The 23,071-nt window shown below is 42.7% G+C and overlaps 1 protein-coding gene across 1 annotated transcript in view; it reads right to left on the bottom strand.

Moving 5' to 3' along the window:
• Positions 1-4,842: 4,842 nt before the first annotated feature.
• RSPO3 (R-spondin 3) overlaps positions 4,843-23,071 on the bottom strand; it is a 62,819-nt gene continuing 44,590 nt past the window's right edge. Inside the window, exon 5 of the mRNA XM_086744507.1 lies at positions 4,843-5,892. Within this exon, the coding sequence (XP_086600633.1) occupies positions 5,699-5,892 (194 nt within the window). The 3' untranslated portion in view covers positions 4,843-5,698. The remainder of the gene's footprint in view (positions 5,893-23,071) is intronic.

The following is a 23,071-nucleotide window of genomic DNA, read 5'->3' as shown; positions in this document are numbered from 1 at the left end:
ATCCTCTTTCTTGCAAAACCAAATGCTCTCCCATCAGCTAGTTGAGAATTAACAGTGGGGAGAAAGGGGTGGTAAAAGGATGACCTTGGTTTTATTTATTATTTTGGACATTACTTTTCCAATAACTAGCAGGGGTACACTGACATCTGTCAGTGTCATGTGGAGATAATTTACCCATTTTTAGTCCCCTCCTGCTGTCTGAAACTGTAAATCCTGTTTCCAGAGAACAGAATTATTAGAGTAGCTATATGATAGATTTCATTGTCATTTACTCATGGGAGCTTTCTTTTATGAACAAAGCATCAGGGTGAAAAATAACTTCCTTTATCATTTTGAATTATGCTTATGCTGTTAGATGTTTTTCGAATTTTCTACCATTGTTCAACTTTGAAAGTAGAATAAAACAGTATGTCATTTCTTACAAAAAAGGCACATACCCTTGAGCAGGTTATGTTGATTTGCCTAAGAAATTTTATCCACATTTTCGTTTCTCATAGAAGCCTATTTTATGGACTGATGTATACAGTGCATTGATAATATAGCGAGGATGAAACCTCGCTATATTTGTGAAACCAGGTGTTTTGTGCTATAGCATAAAGTAGAAAGGGGAACTGCCCTCCTGTTTTTCAGTCACAACCCCCACCCCTCCTCACCCCAAAATCACAAAAGCAGTTCCTTAATCTCACACTCTGGGAAAATACCTCTTTCATTAGTGCAAGGTGTTGGTTGCCAGCTCCCTCTGGATAATGGCTGTACGAACATCTGTAGAGATTATTTCATGCATAGATTAAATAATAGTGACAGTATGTTTTTCATCTTCTTGCTTATTTGCAGCCAGCCATTCCTCTGTTCCCATCTCTGCATTAATTTGTTTCATCTACAGTTTCTTGCTATAGGCACATCAAGGACTAAATAAATTGAAACCTATTGGCTTCATTCTGGGATCATTTATCCTGGTACTTTATTCCCTTTATATAAGAAAAAAGTGGTTGCTGTTGCTAGTTTAATTTTGTTCACATCAGCCTTTTAAAGGTGGCAGACCAGCTGACAACTCTTTTCCCTCCTGTCCCTATTATATTGCATCCTATTTTTGTGGTACCTGCAGATTTTCTTCTGCCTCCACAGTACTGATTACAGAAAAAGTTGTGCAGGCAATTTTATCCAAGAGAGGCTGCTTACCCTTCCCTCCTTTCCCTAGGCTGAGGCTCCATGGTTACAAGACCACAAGGTCTTTGCTGCATAAGCTTTGTGCTAAGTAATAGCAATGGAGTAGCAGATCTGAGCCTGAAAATGTGACAGTACCACCCAAGCCCTCGCTGTCGGACTTAGGCAAGCCTGAAACTGCGACTTTAGCTGCCGCTCGCAGAATGCTCCTGCAAAGAGTGGCTCCCATGATCATTGACTGTTATGTCATGCGGCACAGATTTTTTTTTGTTTGAATTCTTGCAACTTCGTGTGAACCGTGCAAATGAAACCCACTGCTGACTCTGAAAATAACAATGCATAGCAATTAAGTACGAGAGTCATGGTGTGTTCATGCTGCATAATAAAGTTGTCTTCAATAAGTTTCAGAGCCTAAAACCACAGAAACATAAAATACAGTGACTCATGAGGGCTATAGAGGAATACTTCTGAATTAATAACAATATTCATGTGCTGCTTTCCCATCAGCATATCAACCACAAGTATCCAGAGGCGGTTCATAGAGGGTATGACACAAGACCTTCATTGTGGGGGATGAAAGGTGATGATGATGGTCCTGTTCTGCTGATGGGTCCTTCTGCTGCCACTTTGCTAAAAGGTACAGCAAAACCTGTCATTTATTTAGTGCGTTGATCAGCCTGACTGCTCTGCTCTGGTGGCTCAGAATAAAGCTGCTGGGACAATTTAAATGAAGTGTTCAGCAGTTTGGAGCTTAAACTGTTTATGATACCTTAACTCTGGATCCCCTTCGTCAGGTCTTCACTAACATGGAGCCAGGTGAGAGACCAAGCTACAGCTTGGTCAGACAGGTCTGAAGCCTTGGCCATAACTGTTGCTTTTTTTTTGCATTTTTCTACTTTTTTTGTTGCTGATTATAGTTCCCTGAGCAGCTTAATTGTCAGAAATACTACCTCATTTGTGTTTATCTACTGACCATAACTGGTATTTAGTATTTTATTCCAGAACTGTTCTTTAATAATTAGCACACTATAAATCTGTCTGACAATTAACACTCATTCAATTTAGCTCCTGTTTTAAGAAAAGTTCTTCATAATCCTACTCTGTTCATAATCCTCCTCTGAAAATTATTTACGATTTACTCTTAAGGTTTTGAAGTATTTGGTAACTGAAGGGCAATTGTCAGGAAAGAAGTTTCACACAAATTTAATCACAGCTACTTGCAGTACTTGGTCAGATCTTCTCCAGCAAGGTTGTGTGAGTCCCCATTAGCTCTTACTCGGTTAGCATGTAAGATCATTGACTCTTGATTTTACATATTTATAACTGGGTGGGCAAAAAGTGTCACTGCAATGTATTTGACCTACAAAGGTCCCTATTCTTCTTCAGTTTATTGGGAGTCCTAATGGAGTAGTTCACCTGCCATCAGAGTAGTCTATATTCAGTGCCAGGGCTGGAGAAAATTTTAGTCGCCCAGATGAGTTGGATGTACTTTTTAGTGCTTCACCATGGCTACAGGAAATATTATCAAACATTATCCTATGTGGGAGGGAACAACATGACGGCAGCTTCCTTGATCATGTCCAGGAAAAGTTGTATCATGGTTTTTCAGGTACTATTGCTATGAATTATTACTGCCACGAGCCAAATTCCTTTTACATTTTTATCCCTTGCTGAAAGGTGATACTATTCCAAGTCCTGCTCTTGGTAAGACAAACCATCTTTCTTGTCACTGCCACTTGCATAAGCAGGGAGAGGAATGCTGGAGTTTGTAATGAAGGTTTATGTGGCAGTGTATAACAAAACTCAAATTTGTATGCTAAATTCTCTTATTTTCCTTTCACCCTCTTTTTTTCCCCTTCAATCTGTAGCTCTTGAACTACTTGATACTGCTTTTCCAGTCTTTTCTCTGTCTTTGCCAGATAAATGGCATTCCTCTGACTCCTCCAAGTGTTGTAGTAGAGAATAAATGAGATCAGGGACACTCTGGGTTTAGCTCCTTGTTTTGCTTTTTCCTCTTTTTAATTCCTCTTTGAACACTCTTGTTCATTTTTTTGTAATTTTTGCTTGTGCATTTTTCAAGAGCTATCTTCCATCTGAAAACCCCTTGCTATTTAACTCCTATATTTAATTAAGGCAAGGAAAAGACATAATCCTGCTGGTTAGTTTTAAGAGTTGTAGACAAAGCTCCCTTGGGCTCAGTTATCCATGTGGTCCAGCTGGTGGTCTAGTTTGCTGAATCCAACTAGAGGTACTTCATCTGGCCAACAACCTGTCCCCGGAGGAAGTAAATAGAGCAGTCAATTCTTCCTGAGCAGCTGAACAGCCCTGTCTGCCCACGAGCACCCCACACAGATGGGTGACTACAGCTTCAGGACAGAGTTTTGAGGCACTGAGTTCCACTTTCCATTGTGACGCCAACCCCTCTTGGCCCAGAACTGGTGCTTGCACTTCATCTTCTGGTGCCAACCTCTGAGTCTGGCAGCAGCAGGATTTCTCCTTTCCTCTCTCTGCCTTCCTTCAATGTCACCCAGAGCCTCAGTGCTGAGCACAGGTCCTGCACCCGCCACTTCTCTGAGACCAGCTTCTCCTTGACTGCTGCTTCCAGTAAGGTGGGTGTAGATAAGTTATGTGATGGAGCTGGAAGCCCACAGATAGCCACCCCCACTCCAGTTTCCCACTGTTAGGTGCCTCCCAGAGGCATCCAGCACACCTTGCTTTTCTCTCTCACCCATTCAGACTTCATTGTACGTGATGAGTGTTACATGTGTATGATACTCACATTCAACCCTCAGCATTTAGTTCTTCTCACCAGTAAAAATATAACGAGAATATGATCAGGGACTAGTAACAGAAAGTTTTTACTAAACCTCATGAAAGTTGAAAGCAAGCTGTGGGAGCCTTAAACACCCATATTATTAGGCTATTGTATCTATACACAATTAGACTATTGTATCTATGGTCTATATGCATATCATTAAGAGACAAAGCTCTTACCAAGCAAAATGTGGGAAACTATCCTGCATCACTGTCTGGATGATTAGGATATTCCTCCAAAAGTCACAGAAGCCTTTCGCTTAGGCTTCCTCAGCCTGAGCGACAGGCTTCGGTGTTGGGTAGAGTCTTTTTTAAGGTCAAACTCACTGTGAGAAACAGAAATAGTGAACAGGGACGGGAACTACCTGGGAAGGCTCGCCTGCCACGTTTTCTAGTCCATGCACCACACTGGGCAGGCTGTTACCCCTGTGACAACTGCCCTTGGGGAAAGCATGGGAATGAAACATGCTGTGAAGCTTGTTGGTTCCTCAATGTATTTCTGTAAAGGGTAAATCGATTTCTGAGCAGAGAGTCAGTGTATAGCATAGCCTGTGCTTCTCTTGTGGGTCACTCTAGCCACTGATATAGCCAGAATGGTACCAAGGGGTTTGGTTTGTCCTGCAAGTAGTGGAGATTTACACCTCTGCTGTGTCAGAGAGAAGAACTAGAACAAGAATTTAAGTACAATTGAACAGAAGTTTGTAATTTCTGTCCTGCAATAGATTTAGCATTGTGGATGCTCTTTCACTAGATGCACATTTTGGATGTAAGTTCTGTCCTCTTCTGTCTGTGAAGCTATGAAATGTATCCCTCCCCAGGAAGAAAAGGCATCACCATCACTGTAAAAAACACATACGTACATGATCTATTTTTCTGGTTTTTATTAACTCAACATTGTCTCCTACAAATACGATTTGTCATTCACCAGAAGATTTGAAATGTAGACTTAAGTTACACATAGGTATAAAAAGCATAAAACAGCACACACGGTACCACTGTTTAGACCAGAAAACATTGTGTTGTCACTCAGATAAGAGCGCTGTTCAAGCTCAACTCCATCGCCTTCTGCCTCAGGGATTCAGTCTTTAAAGCTGCAGATGCTTCTGCTTCTTTTCCCTCAGCTTGTGAAGCCTTGCCAGCTTCCCCCGGTGTTACTCACCCACGTCTGGAGCACGGAGGACCAGGGAACCACAGGGCAATCCCATCCTGCTCCATCAGAGGTTATAAAACCTTGGGTTCCTACTGGCTCTTCAGAAACGTTTTCCTCCTTCTCTTAATATTTATGTACAATATATGAAGGGATACGATTTGCGTCTTTGATTTAGACATATCTCTTGCCTCATACTTAAACAATAACTTGAAAAATATTTTACAAAGAAAAAGAACATTGTTCATCTGAATGTCATTCATTATTATATTGCTATATTTTATACCCTATTATTAATATATACAAAATTTCTTAATTGCCTTTTACAGATGCATGGAAGCATATAACAGTTTTAAAGTATCCCATTTTTAGATTTTTTTTTTCCGTGGCTCATGTCAATCTCTTTAATAAACTATGGTTGCTTGGAGAATATAGGAAGTATTTGGAATGTTGTTTAAAGTTTAATAATAACTGGTAGCATTGTCCATTTGCGGCCTGAAAGGTTGGAGCACCTATCAGGGCGATCTGGTAGAGATAGCAGCATCATAAGACTTAAACAATCATGGAGGGCTGTTAATGTGCAGTGTCGGCTGGTGCCAGGTTCTCTTCTTTATTTGGGGCTTTTCTTTTCTTCGGCTGCGTTTTGTTGTTGTTTTCCCTCTGTTCTCGATTTTGTCTTCGGGCTGCTCGCCCTTTGCTTTCCTGTCTTGTCTCCTTGCTTTCGTCTTTGTTGGCCTTTTTTCTTTTCTCCTCCCTATTTTTTTTCCCTGAAATAAAAATGATGGCACGTTAGAAGATTTGCTCAGGTTGTTGCAATTTCTGACTCCCTCTCTTTGCCATAGCCTGTAAAACCGGCCCTGGATTAGCACCTCCCGTTAGAAATTGGACACTAGTACTAGTGTTTAGGAATGTCCAACTCTTCATCAAACTACTCAATTCGGCCACTGGACTAGCACCTCCCGTCAGCCTGGCTCTGAGCAAAGAGCTGAGAACTCCCTGGGGAGTCCCAGTGCGTTAGAGCCGGTATAAATATCTCGCACACTCACAGCCTGTCTCCCACAGCCAGGGGCACAGCTCCACATACTCCACCAAAACACAGCTGGGTTGGGGACATCTGTGGCTGAAGCCAGATTGCATTGGCTATTGACTGGTCTAAATTTGTCTTGGGCTGGGACCCACAGCATATGATGAGAGGAAATTAACCATCATGTTACTCCCCTTCACTGTCAATGCTCAGCATCTACATCTTTTAAAAATCCCTCTCCCCTCCCTCAACACCCTCCCCTTCCTGCTGCACCCACATGCCGGGGGATTCTTGATATTGCAGCATGAATACCTCCAGCGCAGGTGTGTGACCCTCTTCAGACTAAAAAGTGGTATTCCAAGTCTCAAGTCAAGCTTTAGACTATCATTACAAAATTAGGTATTCAAGTACTTTATTGCTTTAAATACTTATGAAGGTAAAATGTTGAGGATTTTGTTACTGCTACGGACTCCTCCAATAAACCTTCCTGTCCTCTAAGGAACATTAAAACTTTGTGTATTGGCTGTGGGGATGATACTGTACAGTGCATTTATGCTTAACCATAAGGAAGAGCATCTTTACTCTGAGTGTGGTTAGGCACTGGAACAGGTTGCCCAAAGAAGTTGTGGATGCCTCACCATTGGAAGTGCTCAAGGTCAGACTGTGGATGGGGCTTTGAGCAACCTGATCTAGTGGAAGATGTCCCTGTCCATGGCAAGGAGGGGCTGGACTAGATGATCTTCAAAGGTCCCTTCCAAACCAAACTATTCTGTGATTCTATGATTCTATTCCTTCTATTTGCTTTACAAACCAGTGCAAGTAGGACATTGAATCGAACTTGTGTGTACAAACAAGCCTAAGACAAATTAGATTTTTTTCTGCATGGAACCAGTTCATCTATTGAATTATGCAACTGAAATTCACCTGTGATTAGATGAATCCCAATGACGCCTTCAAAAGCAAGCAACCTCACTTGAGACTTTCATGATACAATGTCATACTGACCTGTATGCCTCATTACATGGAGAAATTTCTGGACAAGCACTGAAAAGCATCAGACCAAACTCTGTTTTGTGATATCCTGGTAACAATACTACTGAAAATAATCTATCCCTCTTTGTTACAGCAAAAATACTTTTTGCTTTTAAATATCAGCAGAGAAAATTCAGACTTTCCTACACCGATGTTGGGAGAGTTCCACAAACCTGCTCTTGCTATTGAGGATGCTGAATGCAGGGAATTCTGCCCATTCCAGACTCAAAACTGGAGCTGGGAGTTTTTGGTGCCTTGCTGGGCTCTGTGGAAGTAGGTGACAGTGGAGGAGTAGGTACAGGAGCAGTGACTTTGTTCTGAGAACAGATGACCGTCTAAGGAGGAGTAGGTCAGATAAAGGGAGAGATTCAAAGGAAGTGAAGAGAAGGCGGAAAGCAAAGAGTAAGAATAAGACGTGAGGATATGCTGTATCCTCTTCTTGTTGTGTAGCTCTATGGGCTTATTTTACAGCTTCTCGATGCCTTACCATCACTGCCTGAGATCAGAGAGTAAGGGAAGGTTAAGTCAACACGTATTAAGTCAAGTAGAGACAAACATCCGCTTTTCTCATCTGTTGTTTCTGAAACATGTAGTAAAGCTTTAAATGTAAATTGGCACCTCAAATTTTAGGTAACCAGTCAGAGATAACCCTAATATACACCCACATACCTCCAGAATCCCTCTCTGAATTTGGCAATGTCACCTAAGACATGCAGAGGTGACTAGGAGTGACCTGCAGAATGGGCATGTGAGGCTCAGTGAGAGCTGCCGCTGCTGGGAGGCCTGGGAGGGCTCCGTGCAGCAGTGAACCCACCTCTTACCCAGCTGAAGTGCCATCCCTTACTAACGGATAAATAACAGTACGGAATTTCGTTCCAGTGGTTTGTAAATCCAGTTGGCCCAAGATGAAACGTTATTTGAATGGTGGCTGTCCAGACATTCAGTGTTTGACATTGTTCACTTGGTGATTAGCCAAAATCCTTCAGCCATGACTTCCTAGCCACAATTCTTTAAGTGTGTTGGAATGACATTTAATGGTTTCCCTTTCAGTCGTGGATCAAGATATATGCATTTACCTGTATGTGTGTGAATATACTAATACACTCTCTCTGTCTAGCTAGAGACTAACCTAGGCATGGCTTTGCTGTTTCTGTTTTGATCAGACTGGTGTCATTTTAAGGAACAAGCAAAACTGATCTCTGGAAGGTACTTAAAACTCAGTCCTTATTGCCTTCTACTCGCAGGATAACTAGTTTGGAGTCTTCTGTGCAATTTTATACATCATTTAGTGCCATAATCTCCATGCTGTTGCCATTTGTGAAAGGATCTGCTGTCTAGACCTGTGCTGTTCTGGTCATGCCATAAAGCATAGAAGGGTCATCTTTGTCTAGGCTGGTTGTTTGGCTCTTTTCACCACTATTTTAGTGGGAGTTTTTCTATGACAATGTAATGTTCCTTCCAGTCAGTCCTTGGTTCAGTTTAGACCCAAGGGAAGATTCTACCAGCAGTTCTGTGCTAGCGTCCAAGAGTAGCTGGAGCCAAGTTCTTACATGCATCTGTTCATATCCTTACTCTCATTTTCCCAGAGATTTGTTCCTGAATATTTTTTCTTCTTCCTAGTACTTGCTGAAGCCCACTTCGTAACAGCACATTGAGCTGGATGCCAGAAGTTGTGGAAATTCAGTGGAAATTTGAGCATTTGGCTGTTAGTGAAATTAAAAGTGCAAAAATGACATGGGTCGTTATGTTTACAAGTCCATCTCTGAACTACAAGTCCATCTCTGAACTACTTTGCCTTTGAAAAAGAAGAAAAGGCAAGGACGGGATTAAAACTGAAGCTCATCAGAGAAGCAGATGGAGCAATAATATAACTTCGAAGGAAATATGCTCCCAAAATGTCAATCTCCCTCTGAAAAACGTTGTTGTTAGAAAATCCTCCTGAGTCTGAACATGTAACACTTTATGCACCTATGCTTATCTCTGTGTCAGTGCCTTTTCCCGTGGCCGCACGGCGTTTAAGGGAAGCTCTCCCCCGGGAGACGGGCGCGGCGGGGTGGGGGTGCCGGCGCCGCCCGCGCGGGGGCGCCGCGGTGCCGCGCCAGGCCCCTCCGTGCGCGGCGGCCGGGGGAGCCGGGCCGGGCCCCTGCCCGGGGGGCGGCTGCTGCGGGCAGGGGGTGCAGCCGAGGGCCACGAACGGGAGGGAGTTTCCTCCGCTCTGCCCTCCAGTTCTTTATTTCGGGAGTTCGCGGTGAGCGCTTCCTGTCCAGTTCCCTTCCTCCGCGTTGTGTCTGCTGTGACATCGTCGGTCTGGGCTTTACGCTGCGCGCACGATGAACATTTTTTTTGGTATGCCAGGAAAAAGGCAGCGTGTTGTGCCACAATCTGGGAATATCTTTGTTGCCTGATGGGTTGTAGAGTTATCTTACAGTGATGACTAACGCTAATAATGTTTATGTCTTCTTATGGGTTCAATAAAAGCTTCTTTTTTTTTTTTTTAAAAAAAAAAAGGTAAATCCTTTTAAATAGGAGATAGTAAAACATTTTCCAAGAGACTGTTTTGCTCATGAAGATGTGGCTTCATGTGGCTTTAATAGCTCTGTGAAGTAATTATTTGGCATTAAAATAGCTTTTATTACAGAACCAAAAATTCATACAGCCAACTGTACTGGGAGAATTAGTCTGTAGGCACTATCCAGTGAATTTTCTTGTACATAGGGGATACTTTACTACTTCTAACAATAACAACTTTATATAGTGAAGAAAATCTACAGACATGCTATAATTTTGAGAAGTGCAGTAGTTCAAATTAAATGCAGACATGAAATTAATTCAGAGAACAATATAATTACATGTCAAATCAGCTTGAAGGTGCTGAGTTCTTGTTAATCTAATTTATAGCTCCTGGTTGAACAAATCCCTGTGTCTGTATTTATGCAATCTGTGTCTGAATACATCTTTAAGTATGCAAGCATGAGTATTTCAAAAAAGTATTTGCATTATCGCATTAGATGTGGTGTTTCCACTGGACCTACAGCCATATTTTATGGAGTAAAGGGCGGAAGGGTTGGTGACACCTTGGGAGAACTTGGTACTTAAGAGTACCATGTGAGAGTGAGTTACTGAAAAAACCACAACTCGTGGATTAACTACTGCAGGTTCCAGATTTCATCTACTTCAGGCATTGTGACTTAGTCCCTATAATATATATAACTCTATTATATTCATTTGTAATTACTATGGGGAGCTCAGAGCAGCATATCTGTTCACTTCTCCCTTCCATGGGCACTGAAACCCCAAACCACCACAGGAAGGCATAAAATCTAATTCTGCAAACTCCTTCACTTTGGTGTGGTGATGAGGGTGTCACAGGGTAGGTCTCGTGGAAACTCCAGAGGGATGAGGATCTGGTGTCAGGCATTTGGAGTGATCTTATTTCTTTTGGAGAGATTACTCCCACAAAGAAATTTATCCTGAGAGAGGAGAAGGGGCAAGAGGAGTCACTGAACTGCGCTTGGCGGGGTTGAAGGCACCGACGTAATAGGCCCTTGTCTGAAAGGGTCCTGGCGCTTCTACTGTGCATGTCACCACGGACCACAAAATCCTCCCCACGACACTGCAATAAACTGAAGAGCTATAATAAAAGACCACAAGCCACAGCTGTAACGTGCCACAGTGTTCTTTCACACCCCTCACAGCCTCAGCTGACCTCTCGGCACTTTCCCGGCTACTGGAGCACTGTCAGCACCGGTGCTGCAGTACCAGTGCTCCAACACCTCTATACTCCACAAGGTATGGGGACAAAACTTGGGGGCTAAGTGCTACCGCTCAGTGTCGCCCTCCTTCCCACCTATCCACACCCTTCTTAGAGACTTTTTTTAGTCCTTTTAACCTAAAAGTCTGTCACTCTTTTCTCGTAATGCCACCTGGAAAACAGCAGCATGACAACTAGAAGGAGCTGTGCTAAAGCAGTAAGAGGAGCATGCCCCAGGCTCTAAAACCATTTACTGCAGCTCCGTCTACAATACAGTCATGTCATATTATGCAAATGAGTAGATGACTCATTTTCAAGAAAAGTGATACTTTTTTTTTGGAGTACAGGTTGTAGCATGTACTCACACCACTTGCCAAGATAACACGTGTCCAAAGCCCCAGCTGCCCAGTGATGCAAAGGGCATTCTTCTTTCATTCACATAAGTGGTTGATTCATCTGGTACATCCTTTTGAAGTTTAAACAGCCTAACTTTCTTATCCCAATCATTGTTTTCCTAGTTATAGTGGCTCTATTTTATGATCACTATATTTTCAAGTGACCAGAATGGTGAGGGTCAACAACTTGAGAATTACGTAGGTGCTACATGGCCCAGTGCATTTCCTGGGCTTACTCTTGAAGATATACCAACTGCTGAAGTGAATCTATGTAAAAATTTTAAAGGGGCTAAGGTCCAAGGGCATTCAAGGAGCAATTAATTTGGCCAAACATAGGTTTTCCTGCTGCATGAGAACAGCCTACCTGACTTCCACATACCAGTCCAGATGGATACAAGTCTTTAGGCATGCATCGTATCCACAGTCCTGTGTGGTGATATTAGATAACCCAAGATAACCTCAAAAGATAATGACACCTATGGCTGGGCAACTGCATTAGAGGACTTAGTGACTAACCTATGTGCCTATCTCCTCTGAAAATGGAAATATGTCTCTAGATGTAGATTCTAGGTGATGTTCAAGCCTGAGACTTCGAGTAGTCTTTCCATGAGATTTGGAATCCTTGATCTTCATTTGCCTGTGAAAATAGGATCTGGACTACTAAATTGCATTCACTTGAAAAATATTTGTATTTATGTCATGTCCTTGCCAGAAAAGGGCAATGCTGAGGCAGGCGTGTTGGGGGAATGAGAGCATTGTGTCTAAACGCAGGCATAGATCAGGCCTGCACAACAGCCGTTTGCATACAGCAGGCAGAGAGGACAGAGAGGAGGCTAAGCAGACCCGCTATGCTGCGACAGGAGATGTCAGGCTTTGCTGCTGTAGCGGATAAAGAGCAAGTTGTATCCCATTAGGTGTACGGGAAGTAGGAAGGGGTCATTTCTCTCATGGGCTGCTTGGGAAATGACACCTTAGCCCCCCCCTTACTAACAAAACCACAACAACCCATCAGCTCATAAGCAAGGCTGATGGAAAGTCCCTGGCTTAACTGTCTTGTGATGACCCCTTTGCAATAGAAAGGGTTTGGATCTGCCTTTCCTGAGCTATAGAAAAGACATTGCCAGTGCCTGAAAATACAAGAATATCCTCCAGTCAAAGAAGCAGCCAGAGGAGAAGGATTTCTATAATTACTTCTGTTTGCTGTTTATGGAGACATTTACAGCTGTCTCTTCACACCAGAGCCCATGGGGATTTATTTCCTTTGCACTTGTCTGTTGGAACTAAGGGAATTTGTTAGCAGCCTTGTTTTAATCAGGACTAACGTTGTGCTAACAAGAGCAATTTTCTAATTACATAACAGTTTTCATCTTATAAGATCCTGCAGCTTATAAACTTTCAACACAGCTTCCAAAGACAGGAAAGTCATGGCTGTTTAGCAGAGCAGAAAACCACTCTTGCATTGCTTAGGACAGGAAGTGACATACGCCACGCTGGTAATTAGGAAAGTGGTGTTTTCTCGCCAAGATGGCTGTGATATTTTTAACAATGGCTTCTGAATGGGATTTAAGTTTTACAACTTAGTCCTAAGAGTTGCAAAAAGGTAGATGAGTGTCCAAATCCACCATTCATGCCTCTTTTAGGACTAAGGGAATCAGATGCCAATACAGAGACTGGCAATAGCAGTGACTGGTACCAAAAAAACTTTACTGTGTTGTTAGAGCATCAGGATTTTGGCAGAAACCTATAATAGTTTGTTTTCCTTTTAGGCACCAATAATCCAAGCCCTCCCATTAGCCCAGATTGAGGTCATAAATGTAGTCCTTTTTAGAGACTTAGTTCAGCTGGTGCAGGCTTTTGAGCAAACCAGAAATAAAAATGTGATGCTGCATTATGTCAGAGCTGCATGTTTAGTCTGCCTCTCTAGAAATAATCAGGAAAAGTTATACATGATAAGAGACAGATGCTAGTGCCTCAGCAGACATTTGAACTCTTTCTAGTACAATAGTAAAAAGGGGAAAACACCCAAAGAAACTTGTTTCTTCAGTACTCAAATTTGTACTCAGAGTGCCCTGAAGGGAGGGATAAACAAGAAAAGATGTTTTCCTTGGCTTTACTTAAGCTGATTGCATTACTGTAACCTGCCAATTCAGAAGATACTTATGCGACTCCAGTGTTTGGATGCATCCATAAGAATGCCTTTTTTACATCTCCTTAAGTTTCCTGATGTGCCAGGAAGGTAAAGGAAGATGAGGAGTCAACAGGATGCACCTCTGGCCCCACTCGGCATGGTTCACTGGTCCCCTCTGCTCTAAGCTCAGTTTGTTTGCGTTCCCGCCTGGGGTGACACCTGTGCTGACAGGTAGATGGGAGCGCCTGTGCATCCCAGAGGTAACACAGGCCAGCCTGACGGATGGATCAGCCGGTTGGCAGCAGCTGACATGGAGGGGGATGGCAGCCCCTGACGGATCCACTCAGCAAAACCATCAGCCCAGAGCCAGGGTGCTATTACTTAAATTAATGGGAGGCCATATTCTGTCCACTCCTGTACTTGCTCAAACACACGGAGGTCACCAAGGTTGATCTCTGGTGAAAATGAAGGAAGAATTTGCTTTCAAGGATACTTTTTAAAACAAGGTATTGAAAAATGACTGTTTCTTTCTGTTTTGTGTCTCCAACGTATGTGTACTTTTTCAGGTGGCCAAAGCATTGATGCTCCTCTCTCTAGGTTGTGCCAATATCTCCAAATACACTTAGATCTTTACTAAAATGACAGGTCAAGTTTCTAAATTTCATACAAATCAGGGACTCCAAAGGTCCCGTTTCAAAAAGGCTGACATGACATATCACTTTGGCCATCTTCATATGTTTCTGAAAAGTTATTCTCACCTCCTCAGAGGATACCTACTTCACCAGGTAGAGAGCAGCTTGTGCAGGAGGGGATTGGGATAACCAAGACTTTTGGACTACCTCTGAAAAAGGCTCAGGAAATTTTTATGCCAAAGTGATTCAGAGCTTAACCCTAGCAAGCTTCACCCTCAGGAAGCTCGGGTGACCAAGATGCTGTCAAAAGGATCTTAGGTTTTCAGGCTCTTGAATCCTTGTCGGTATACCAGGTGGGTTTCCAAGAGCCAACCCAATGGACAAGCTGACAGGGTATTAGGCAGAAACCTAACACAAAGGCAAAGTTGTTTCAAAACCTGCCTACTTTCCCCTAGGGCTTCATTGAAATCAGCAAGTTTCTGGGAAATGTGGTGACTTTGATAAGCTGGTACTTTCCATTCCTTTGGAAAATTCAGCCCTATAAAATATTAAAAAAAGATTTCTAAGTAGGGGTCATGGAGGGCATGCATGAAAAAAACTTCAATGCACACATTTTAACGTTGCCTGTAAGTCTTCAGTTTAAAATGAATCACTGATAGAAATTGTCCATGTAAATTTTATCCAAGCTGCCTTGTCATCTTTTTTTTTTTTTTCCAAGAATGTGATAAGTTTATTCTTTCAAAATCCCTCTGGGAATGAACTGTGTGTTTAGAGCTGTTTGTAGTAACACAGGCTTTGCACACTGAAGTGAGCGGCCGGCTTTATGAGTAGCTTGAAGTGGAATGTGAAAAATGAGTATGCCATGTGACAGTGCATCACTGGAGTCCACTTCACTTAGTACACTTTCTAAACTGACCACCACACCATTTAGATTGGATATGAACGAGGTTGGATGGCCCAAAGGTTAGATGAGACAAAGCCCCAACCGGGATGAGAAATCAGCCTTTCGTTAGAGAGGGCATCAACAAGTGCTAAGGGAAGTCTGTAACCCCTTAGCCACCCCACCAGGAGATCTGCCCTGTGTCCTATCTAGCGCCATTCCTACCAGCAGTATGCAATGGCGGTTCAGCAGATCTTGTTGTAGGCGTGTTCTGTTTTTCTGCTTGGTGCTTGGCTGGTGCCTTAAGAGTGCTACAGTGGTGCTGGTACATTGGTATCAATCCAAGGCTTTACACTTCCAGGTGTGCCTGTGGGCTGTGTGCAGCCCATGTGGCGGGGTTGGTTACAGGAGCCAAATTATAGAGCTGCAGAAAGCTTTTGGGGAACCCAAAGCAAAAGTTCACTGAGTGCTATTTTCTGTACTACAATGTATTGCAAGAAGTCAGGACTTTCTCTAGCCTCTGAAAAGTGGGACTGTGGGGACCAGCGATCTCTCTTTCCAGCTGCCTCCTGCCTCCAGATGAAGCAGCCCACTGTACACTAGTCAATGAATATATTCATGCTTCTCTTTAAAACCGAGTAACTAATAACTTTCCTGCGTGATCCAAGAACTGTCATGTTAGTCAAAAACAGAAACTACTCACTGTTTCTATAAATCTGAGTGTCACCTGCTTTTTCTAGCAGCTCCTTAGGCACTCATCTATAACATCTGAGATCAATCCCGTAAAGCCAATAATATTTTGCAAGAGTCTGGTATGACATGCTCAGAAACACTTTATAGACTGTCATACAGAAGTGTAGAAATCTATGGGACTAGAAAACAGCAAACAATTGGTACGCACATACTGTAGTAAGATACTAAAAGTGCAGAATGCTTTGTCCAAAGAATCCAGAGCAAATAGACCCTTACCCCAATCTCAACCACGAACTTTAAGAAGATATTTAAAATTGTTCGTGTGCTTTTGAAAATGTTACCCAGGATGTCTCTGTCCAGGAAGTTGATTTATGTGCTCTGAAAGAGTGAGTTGCTTTCAGTTAGAAAACAGAGGTTCCATCAACCATAAACCTGTAGTATTTGGAGGGATTCATAGAGACACTTCATCCTCATATTGCACCTTCCACTGTGTCATATTCAAACTTAAGAGATGTGTTCATCATAGTTTTAGTTTGAATTAAGATCACTGGGGAGAAAATCCAGCAACATAAAATATACTGTGTCTGGGAATGTGATCTTTTTCTGAGTGGTGAACCTTTTTTTCCTTTATAATACAGTCTTCATATGACTTTCTCAGGTTCCACAACTGTAAAATGGAGATGACAGTTCTTTAATTTTGGTAAGTGCTTTGCCATCTACAAATGAAAATCACTACTAGTCAGATCAAAGCCACTGAAGTGGACAGAGAGACTCCTCCTTACTTCAGTTTTGAAGGACCAAACATCATGCTTCAATCAACTAGAGAGCTCAGGATCCTTCTTTAGAATCATAGAACCATTGAACAGTTTGGGTTGGAAGGAACCTTTAAAGGTCACCTAGTCCAACCCCCCTGCAAAGAGCAGGGACATCTCCAACCAGATCAGGTTGCTCAGAGCCCTGTCCAACCTGGCCTTGAATGTTTCCAGGGATCAGGCATCAACCACCTCTCTGGGCAACCTGTGCCAGTGTTTCACCACTCTCATTGTGAAAAATTTTTTCCTTATATCAAGTCTGAACCTGTTTGTGTGACTCCTTCTATTTTAAAACCATTACTCCTTGTCCTATCACAACAGACCCTGCTAAAGTGAATACAGAATATTGTTTCCTTGCTCGTGCTTAAAGGTAGCAGGGGCTGGATCACCCACTGGCATTCCCTCCCACCACCCACATACGTACAAGAAATAAAGTCAGTTCCTCTGGATTTAAACTAAATCCTTCTGGTTTAGCAATGCACATTTCTACTTAAGCAATAAACATCTGTCGTCTGACATTCATTAATATTAATTATAAATGGTCACTAGCTCATGGGATCCAAGTCCACCAGCTGAGATTTTTCCAACTCTGACCTTGTTAGGGTTTGTATAAAAAGTGTTCAGAAGGGCCTTTCGAAGCCTGAAGCCAACAATAAGTGCAATTTGCAGAGTACAGCGTTTAGATTATGCACTTAGAACAAGGGCAGTCAGAAAGGGTGATGGGGAGGGGGGAAGGAGGGAAGGAGAGAGTACAGAGCCTGAAACAGCATTCCTTTAAATGCTTAAGAGTTTTAGACCTTTCTGCAGGCTAATGACAGGGAGAGGCATTGTCCATACTGAAACTGGCCCATCCATTAAACATTACTGTAAATGAAAGGTTGCGTGAATTAAAGGTTGTTCATCTCATGTTTCAGGAATGTAGCTGTGTTTCATGTCTGAAGCCTGTTTTCCTTTTAAACGGAGTTCTTCAGATGACAAATGAGAGAGAATTTCAGAAAGCAAATGGGCAGAAGTAAATACATGCTTAAGAACAAAGCAGAGACATAACTGTAGCTGTAAATCTTTATACTGGAGCTACTGTTTGCTATAGATATTGGGGAGAATTAGATTAGAATTGAGAAATTTCATTGCTGGGTCATTTTGCTTGTAAACCAAAAAACAATAGAAAAATCCTCACAGTTAATCATTAAATTCTAGCCTTAATATCACCTGTATACATTTCACTCATGGACCGCTGGTTAATTGTTTTGCTACCCTTTAGATTTCAAGGATCTAAAAGTAGAAAATTTAGGAAATGCTTTTTTTCTGAATTTTGCATAGCCACTGCGTCTTTAAATAATAAATGTGGTTTTTTTTCTATCCTTTAATTTCTTGCTACTGCAAAATTGCTTCAACAAAAATTACTGGAAAATAATATTTGTTGCATTGGTCCTTAAAATTAGCTCTTTTTTTTTTTTTTCAGGCCTAGGCAGTTTTACCCTCATGGGCCACATCTTTGTCTGCTCTTAAAATACATATGGCTTCGTTGGCAGAAAGGTGTCAGCTTATATCTCTGGTGAATTAGTGTAACAAGTTCACTGACATTTTCTGTAGGAAAATCCAGCCCTGTACTCTTCCCATAACAGTGATTAACAGCTGATGAATGCAAAGAGGAACATGAACAGATGTCTCAGCAATATAAATGACTAAACTGGACAAAATGAAAGGAAAGTTGGTTTCAGTTCTCTGACTCAGGCCCAAACAGAAGTCTGAGCTTGGTGAAGACAGCAAGACGCCTTATATTGATGTCAATGGACAGAGATACTTGTGCTCTGTAAATGTGCAGCATTCTGTCTCTCTGTGGAAGACTTACAGGCAAGAAAAAAATGCATAGAAATATTGTAGCAATTTTAGAAATGCTTATCAAAGCATTATCTAGTCCCTTACTAGGCTGTGAAGCTGAACTGCTATTTTTAGACTGTTTCTGATGGATCTTTGTCTAACCTCCTTAAACATCTTCCATGATGGATTTTCCCACAACGTCTCTCTTGATCTTTATGGTCTCTGATAAGAACATTGGATGTTATCGTCTCATTGGGAACGCTCTGAAGCTCCCTTAGACCTTTGTAAAGAAAAGTTCTGTCAGGGAGTGTTTTCTTTTTAGAAGCTCTGAGGCTGGAAGAGAGCTGGGAGGTGGCAGCCTAAGCAGACCAAGGGCTGCATCAGGTGTCGGAGCTGGCAAGGACACTGAGCTGAAAAGAGACAACGAGACTGGAGATGCAGAGACCTGGGTGGGGAAAAGCAAACAGAGCTGCCTGGGTGGGGAGGAACAGACAAATATCCAGTAAGATGAGGAGAAAGAGCAGCCAAAAAGTGCTGCTTTGTTTTCGCTTTGTAAAAATGGAATGCTGAAAATCCCTTCTTTATAGCTAGATCCAAAGTACTCTGAAGTCAATGGGCTTTCAGTGGGTCTTGGATCAGGCCCTTTAAAAGAATGGCAGCTAGAATACAATAGCGAATGAGTGCCATTGCTGCCCACGATTTGCAGTGTTATAACAGCATTGCTATACATGGAAGTGTTCCACAGTGCAGGATTTAGCTGATTAAACAGTGCCGCATGTGTCACCGTTAGACTTGAAACATCCACTGCCTGATTTACTCTGTAGCTCACATACCCCAAATGTTTTACATTCTTGGACTAAATTTAATAGACATGCTAGCAAACTTCTCTCTTGCATTTGTTCTTCTTTCCAGGACACACAGGCCAAAATAGTGAGGGGTTCAGATCTCCAGGTGGTGAGGGTTGGGAGAGCCCTGCTGTCAGCAGCCACTTCCCTTCGTCTTTGCTTTATGTAATATTGCCTAAAGGTGAGAAACAGCTTGCTGTCGTCTTCTGGAAAGTCAAGAGAAAGAAGTTGTCAAGATATCTCGCTGTGGCACACAGCCTGGAACAGGCTAATTTCCTCTTCCAGCTGTGATGAACATGTCCCTCCCTCAGAAAGAGCTCCTTAAAGCACTAGATGTGAGGACAAGGACTTTGGAAGCATCGACTGGACACTGGAACAGGTGGCCATGGTGGATGCCCCATTCCTGGAAACATTCAAGGCCAGGTTGGATGAGGCTCTGAGCAACCTGATCTAGGCGGGGATGTCCCTGCTCCTTGCAGGGGGGTTGGACTGGATGACCTTTGAAAATCCCTTCCAACCCTAACCATTCTATGATTCTGTGATTCTATGACTGTGAGAAGTGATAGAAAGACCAGTGTGGAGAGAAGGACAGGTACTGGAGGATGTGCAGGCAGAGCAAGGAAGTGATGTGGGGTAGGAGAGGACAATACTCTGCTCTTTCGCACGTGGTCTGTGCCCTGCGCTGGAAGGGAAGAGCAGCCACAGTCTCCTATTTGCCTCTCCCTGAAACTCAACAGTGTGAAGTAGCTGAAGGTGAAGGTGCCGTGGGTAAGTAAAGTACAGCTGTGCTAGCCAGACACCAGGCAGACCCCTGTGTGTCTGCACAGCATAAGTGGTAGTTTGTTTTAGGACTCTGACCTACCACAGCCATCCCTCTTCCCTAGTCAAATCTACTACGGAGGGAGTATCCTCATATAGTTGGGATACAAGGCAGAAGGTGGCCCTTGGCTTTGTGGCCAAGGAGTGGACTTTTGCCTGCATTTCTTTACAAGTATGGACATAGCTGCAGATTTCACCTTCTGAAGCTGGTGCTGCTCCTCTGAATTCCAAACATTTTTACTCAGGAGGGAAGATTTTAGACAGGTGTTGGAAATCTGGTGCTGAATGACTACCTGATGGGAAGTTTGGAAGAGGGTGGAAGAGGAGTTCTTGAGAGGTTTGTATTTCCTTCTGGTTTTCCTACAGCTCAGGCATCTAAAAGATAGTCAGCCAGCCAATTCTGGAGCACAAGGACGTACCAGAAGGGAAGATCAGAAAGAGAAAAAGAGCCAATTTCTATCCCTTATTTGGTTTGGTGATCTGAAAAGAACAGCTCTCACATTGTCCACATTTTAGTAGAAGAATGCAGTCAGCTCTTTTCTGGTTCAGTTCCCTTATGGGAGCAATTGACCACACACTTCTTTCTCAGCTCTGACACCATTCCCATTAATACAAGGTTGATGCTGTTCACTCCTAGCGTGTCCAGCACATTTTTATAGCACGCTCGAGAGGACCTCAGCATCTTCCCCTCTGCTCCTGGGCACCCCAGGACAGGAAGGAGATGGGAGATGGCAGAGAGGAGCTGGCAGCAGGAGAGGAGAACATCTCCCGAGGAGCACAGAGATAGCATCAGCCAGCACCCTGTGAGGCTAAAACCAATTTTGATACCTGAGGGCCTGACAGGTTGGTGTACAGCCACAGCCATTTTCAGCCTGACTGTTCATCAAGATGCACGTTATTCAGAGAATACAGCCTTGGCAAGGTACACGTGTACACAGTGTGTGCATACGTGTATAGTACCATATGCGCAGAGGCACACAGTGTGTACGTATTACCTGCTTGTGCAGTGGATACTTGTCTGTCAGAGCAGAGAGGTATGATAAGAATTTAACATTGACACTAACACAAGCAAACTAAACATACTTGGAGCAAAATGCAATATTACTATTAACTAGTTCAGATTTTAAGGTCTCAGTTTGCAGGTAGTAATTTAATAAGACTTTCAAAACTGCCTAACTGTGATTAAATTTTGAAAATGCTATGATTAAAGTTTAAAAATGGCTTTTTTTTTTCCTGCCTTTTCAGCCCCTGAATTGTAGAGCCAGGACATCCTCTCTCTACTATTAGCTATTTTGGATTTACAAATCTCTCTGGCTTGTATCGGTCCTATTTTCCCCATCTCACCCAGATCCCTTTTCTGTATCGTGCCGCTGTTAGCCGGCCCGTGGCAGCAGGCAGCCCCATGCTGTCCGTGCTCTGCCTTGCTCAGGGTATCCCCAGGACGCCATTTCACTTTCTGTGGCAGTGAGCAGATTCCCAGCCTCAATAGCCCTACACTTGGAGGCTGAAAATGTGTTAAAGTTAAAGAGTCAAAACCCCTGCAAGGAAAGGAAATGAGAGGTCCTCTTGGCAGCAACAAACAGAAAATAAACAAGCAAACTCTTCACAAGACAGATTCCTCAATTATAGTAACTCGGGCTCGCAAAGGCCGGAGTTATGACCCGTTGGCGTATGCAGTGTGTAAACAGAGGGATGCGGTAATTAGCTTTGTGTTCATTTTGAGGCTTCAGAAGTCCTGTGACCTGCCATGGAGTAAGGTCATTAACCATAACCACACTAGTGACCTTCACACAGGACACCCCATCTCTCACAGTTACACGAGCGAACTGTGCTCTGTGATGTCTCCCTGGCTCGCATGCTCCAGCCCTCTTGTTTTAAGTGCCACTGAGCTGTACATGAGGAAGAGGATGTGACTTTGGGGATGAGCTGTGATTGGAATATCTTACTTTCCCATGTAGCTATGCTTAGGACTTAAATGTGATTAAGTAAAAATATTCAGTACCAAAAATATCCAGAATTTCCCCCAATGCATTTTTTTTTTAAATCAGAAAAAAAAATTGTTTAAAAATAGTATACACTGAGGAATTATTGGACTGGTGTGGGCCTCCATTGCCCTGGGAAGAGATTTTTCTCTTTAGCCTATGGAGTGGATAGGGACAGACTATTCATAGCTTGTTCTGTACAGGGCAATTCACCTTTGAATAAGCCAATGATGTACAGCCATTACTAGACTGATCAACAAACACAACAAAACACTGCTCTAACCCAGATTTTGCCAACGCTAAGTGAAATTAGTATTGGGAATGAGTATTTTTCAACTCTACTTTTTCTTTTACTGTGGCTGACCCAGGGATCCCCTGAAACACATTCATCTTGCTTACAGAGTCAGCCTGGGTGAGCCTTGGGTTAGATTTTGCAGTGTTGCAAAGTCATTACTGTGCAGATGGAGAAAATGTACCCTTTAATTTAAAAGTTAGCAGCTAAAAGTCCAGATCAGTCATACTAGGCTGTCCTTAACAGTCTTTGGAAAGAAACAGGCACTTTCAGAAGGCAAATTATTTTGCCCTTTTTAGAATTCATCTTACAGGGTCATGGATCCCTCTCCTCAGGTGCAGTATTAACCCCACCATTAACATGACCCCTGCTTTGACAAAAACAACTAATTTCTAGCTGTCCAGCTTAAATGCAGTGAATCCCATCATGCTCTTGTCAAGCCTATGGAGGCTCAGTGAAAAGTCCCAGCTTGTCTGAATTCTTAGATAGCAAAACCCTCTCTGTGAAAATCGCATCCACGTCAAATTCAGATTGTCCAGTGTGACAACAGAGCTAAACAAAATGCACAAGCAACTGTTCCACAGGCCTGGCAGTCCAGACTTTTTGGGGAAAAATTTATATTGCCACATGAATAAACATGTGGCACATACTTATGCAAGACTTGAGTAGCTACATAGGAGTTTCTATGGGTAGTGAAGATCACGAAACCTTGATTTTATGTGCCATGATTCAAAACCTGTACAGAGAAGTGGGGAAACTCCCACTGAATTAAAATGACTTCCTTCACTACTGTACTTCCAAGTACATTTTTAAAATATAATGCAACTGCACATGTTGTCT

This window comes from Chlamydotis macqueenii, chromosome 3 (genome assembly GCF_036417535.1).
Source record: "Chlamydotis macqueenii isolate bChlMac1 chromosome 3, bChlMac1.mat, whole genome shotgun sequence".
NCBI lineage: Eukaryota > Metazoa > Chordata > Aves > Otidiformes > Otididae > Chlamydotis > Chlamydotis macqueenii.
Note: the sequence above shows the minus strand (reverse complement) of the source record. Positions and strands in the feature narration are given on the sequence as shown.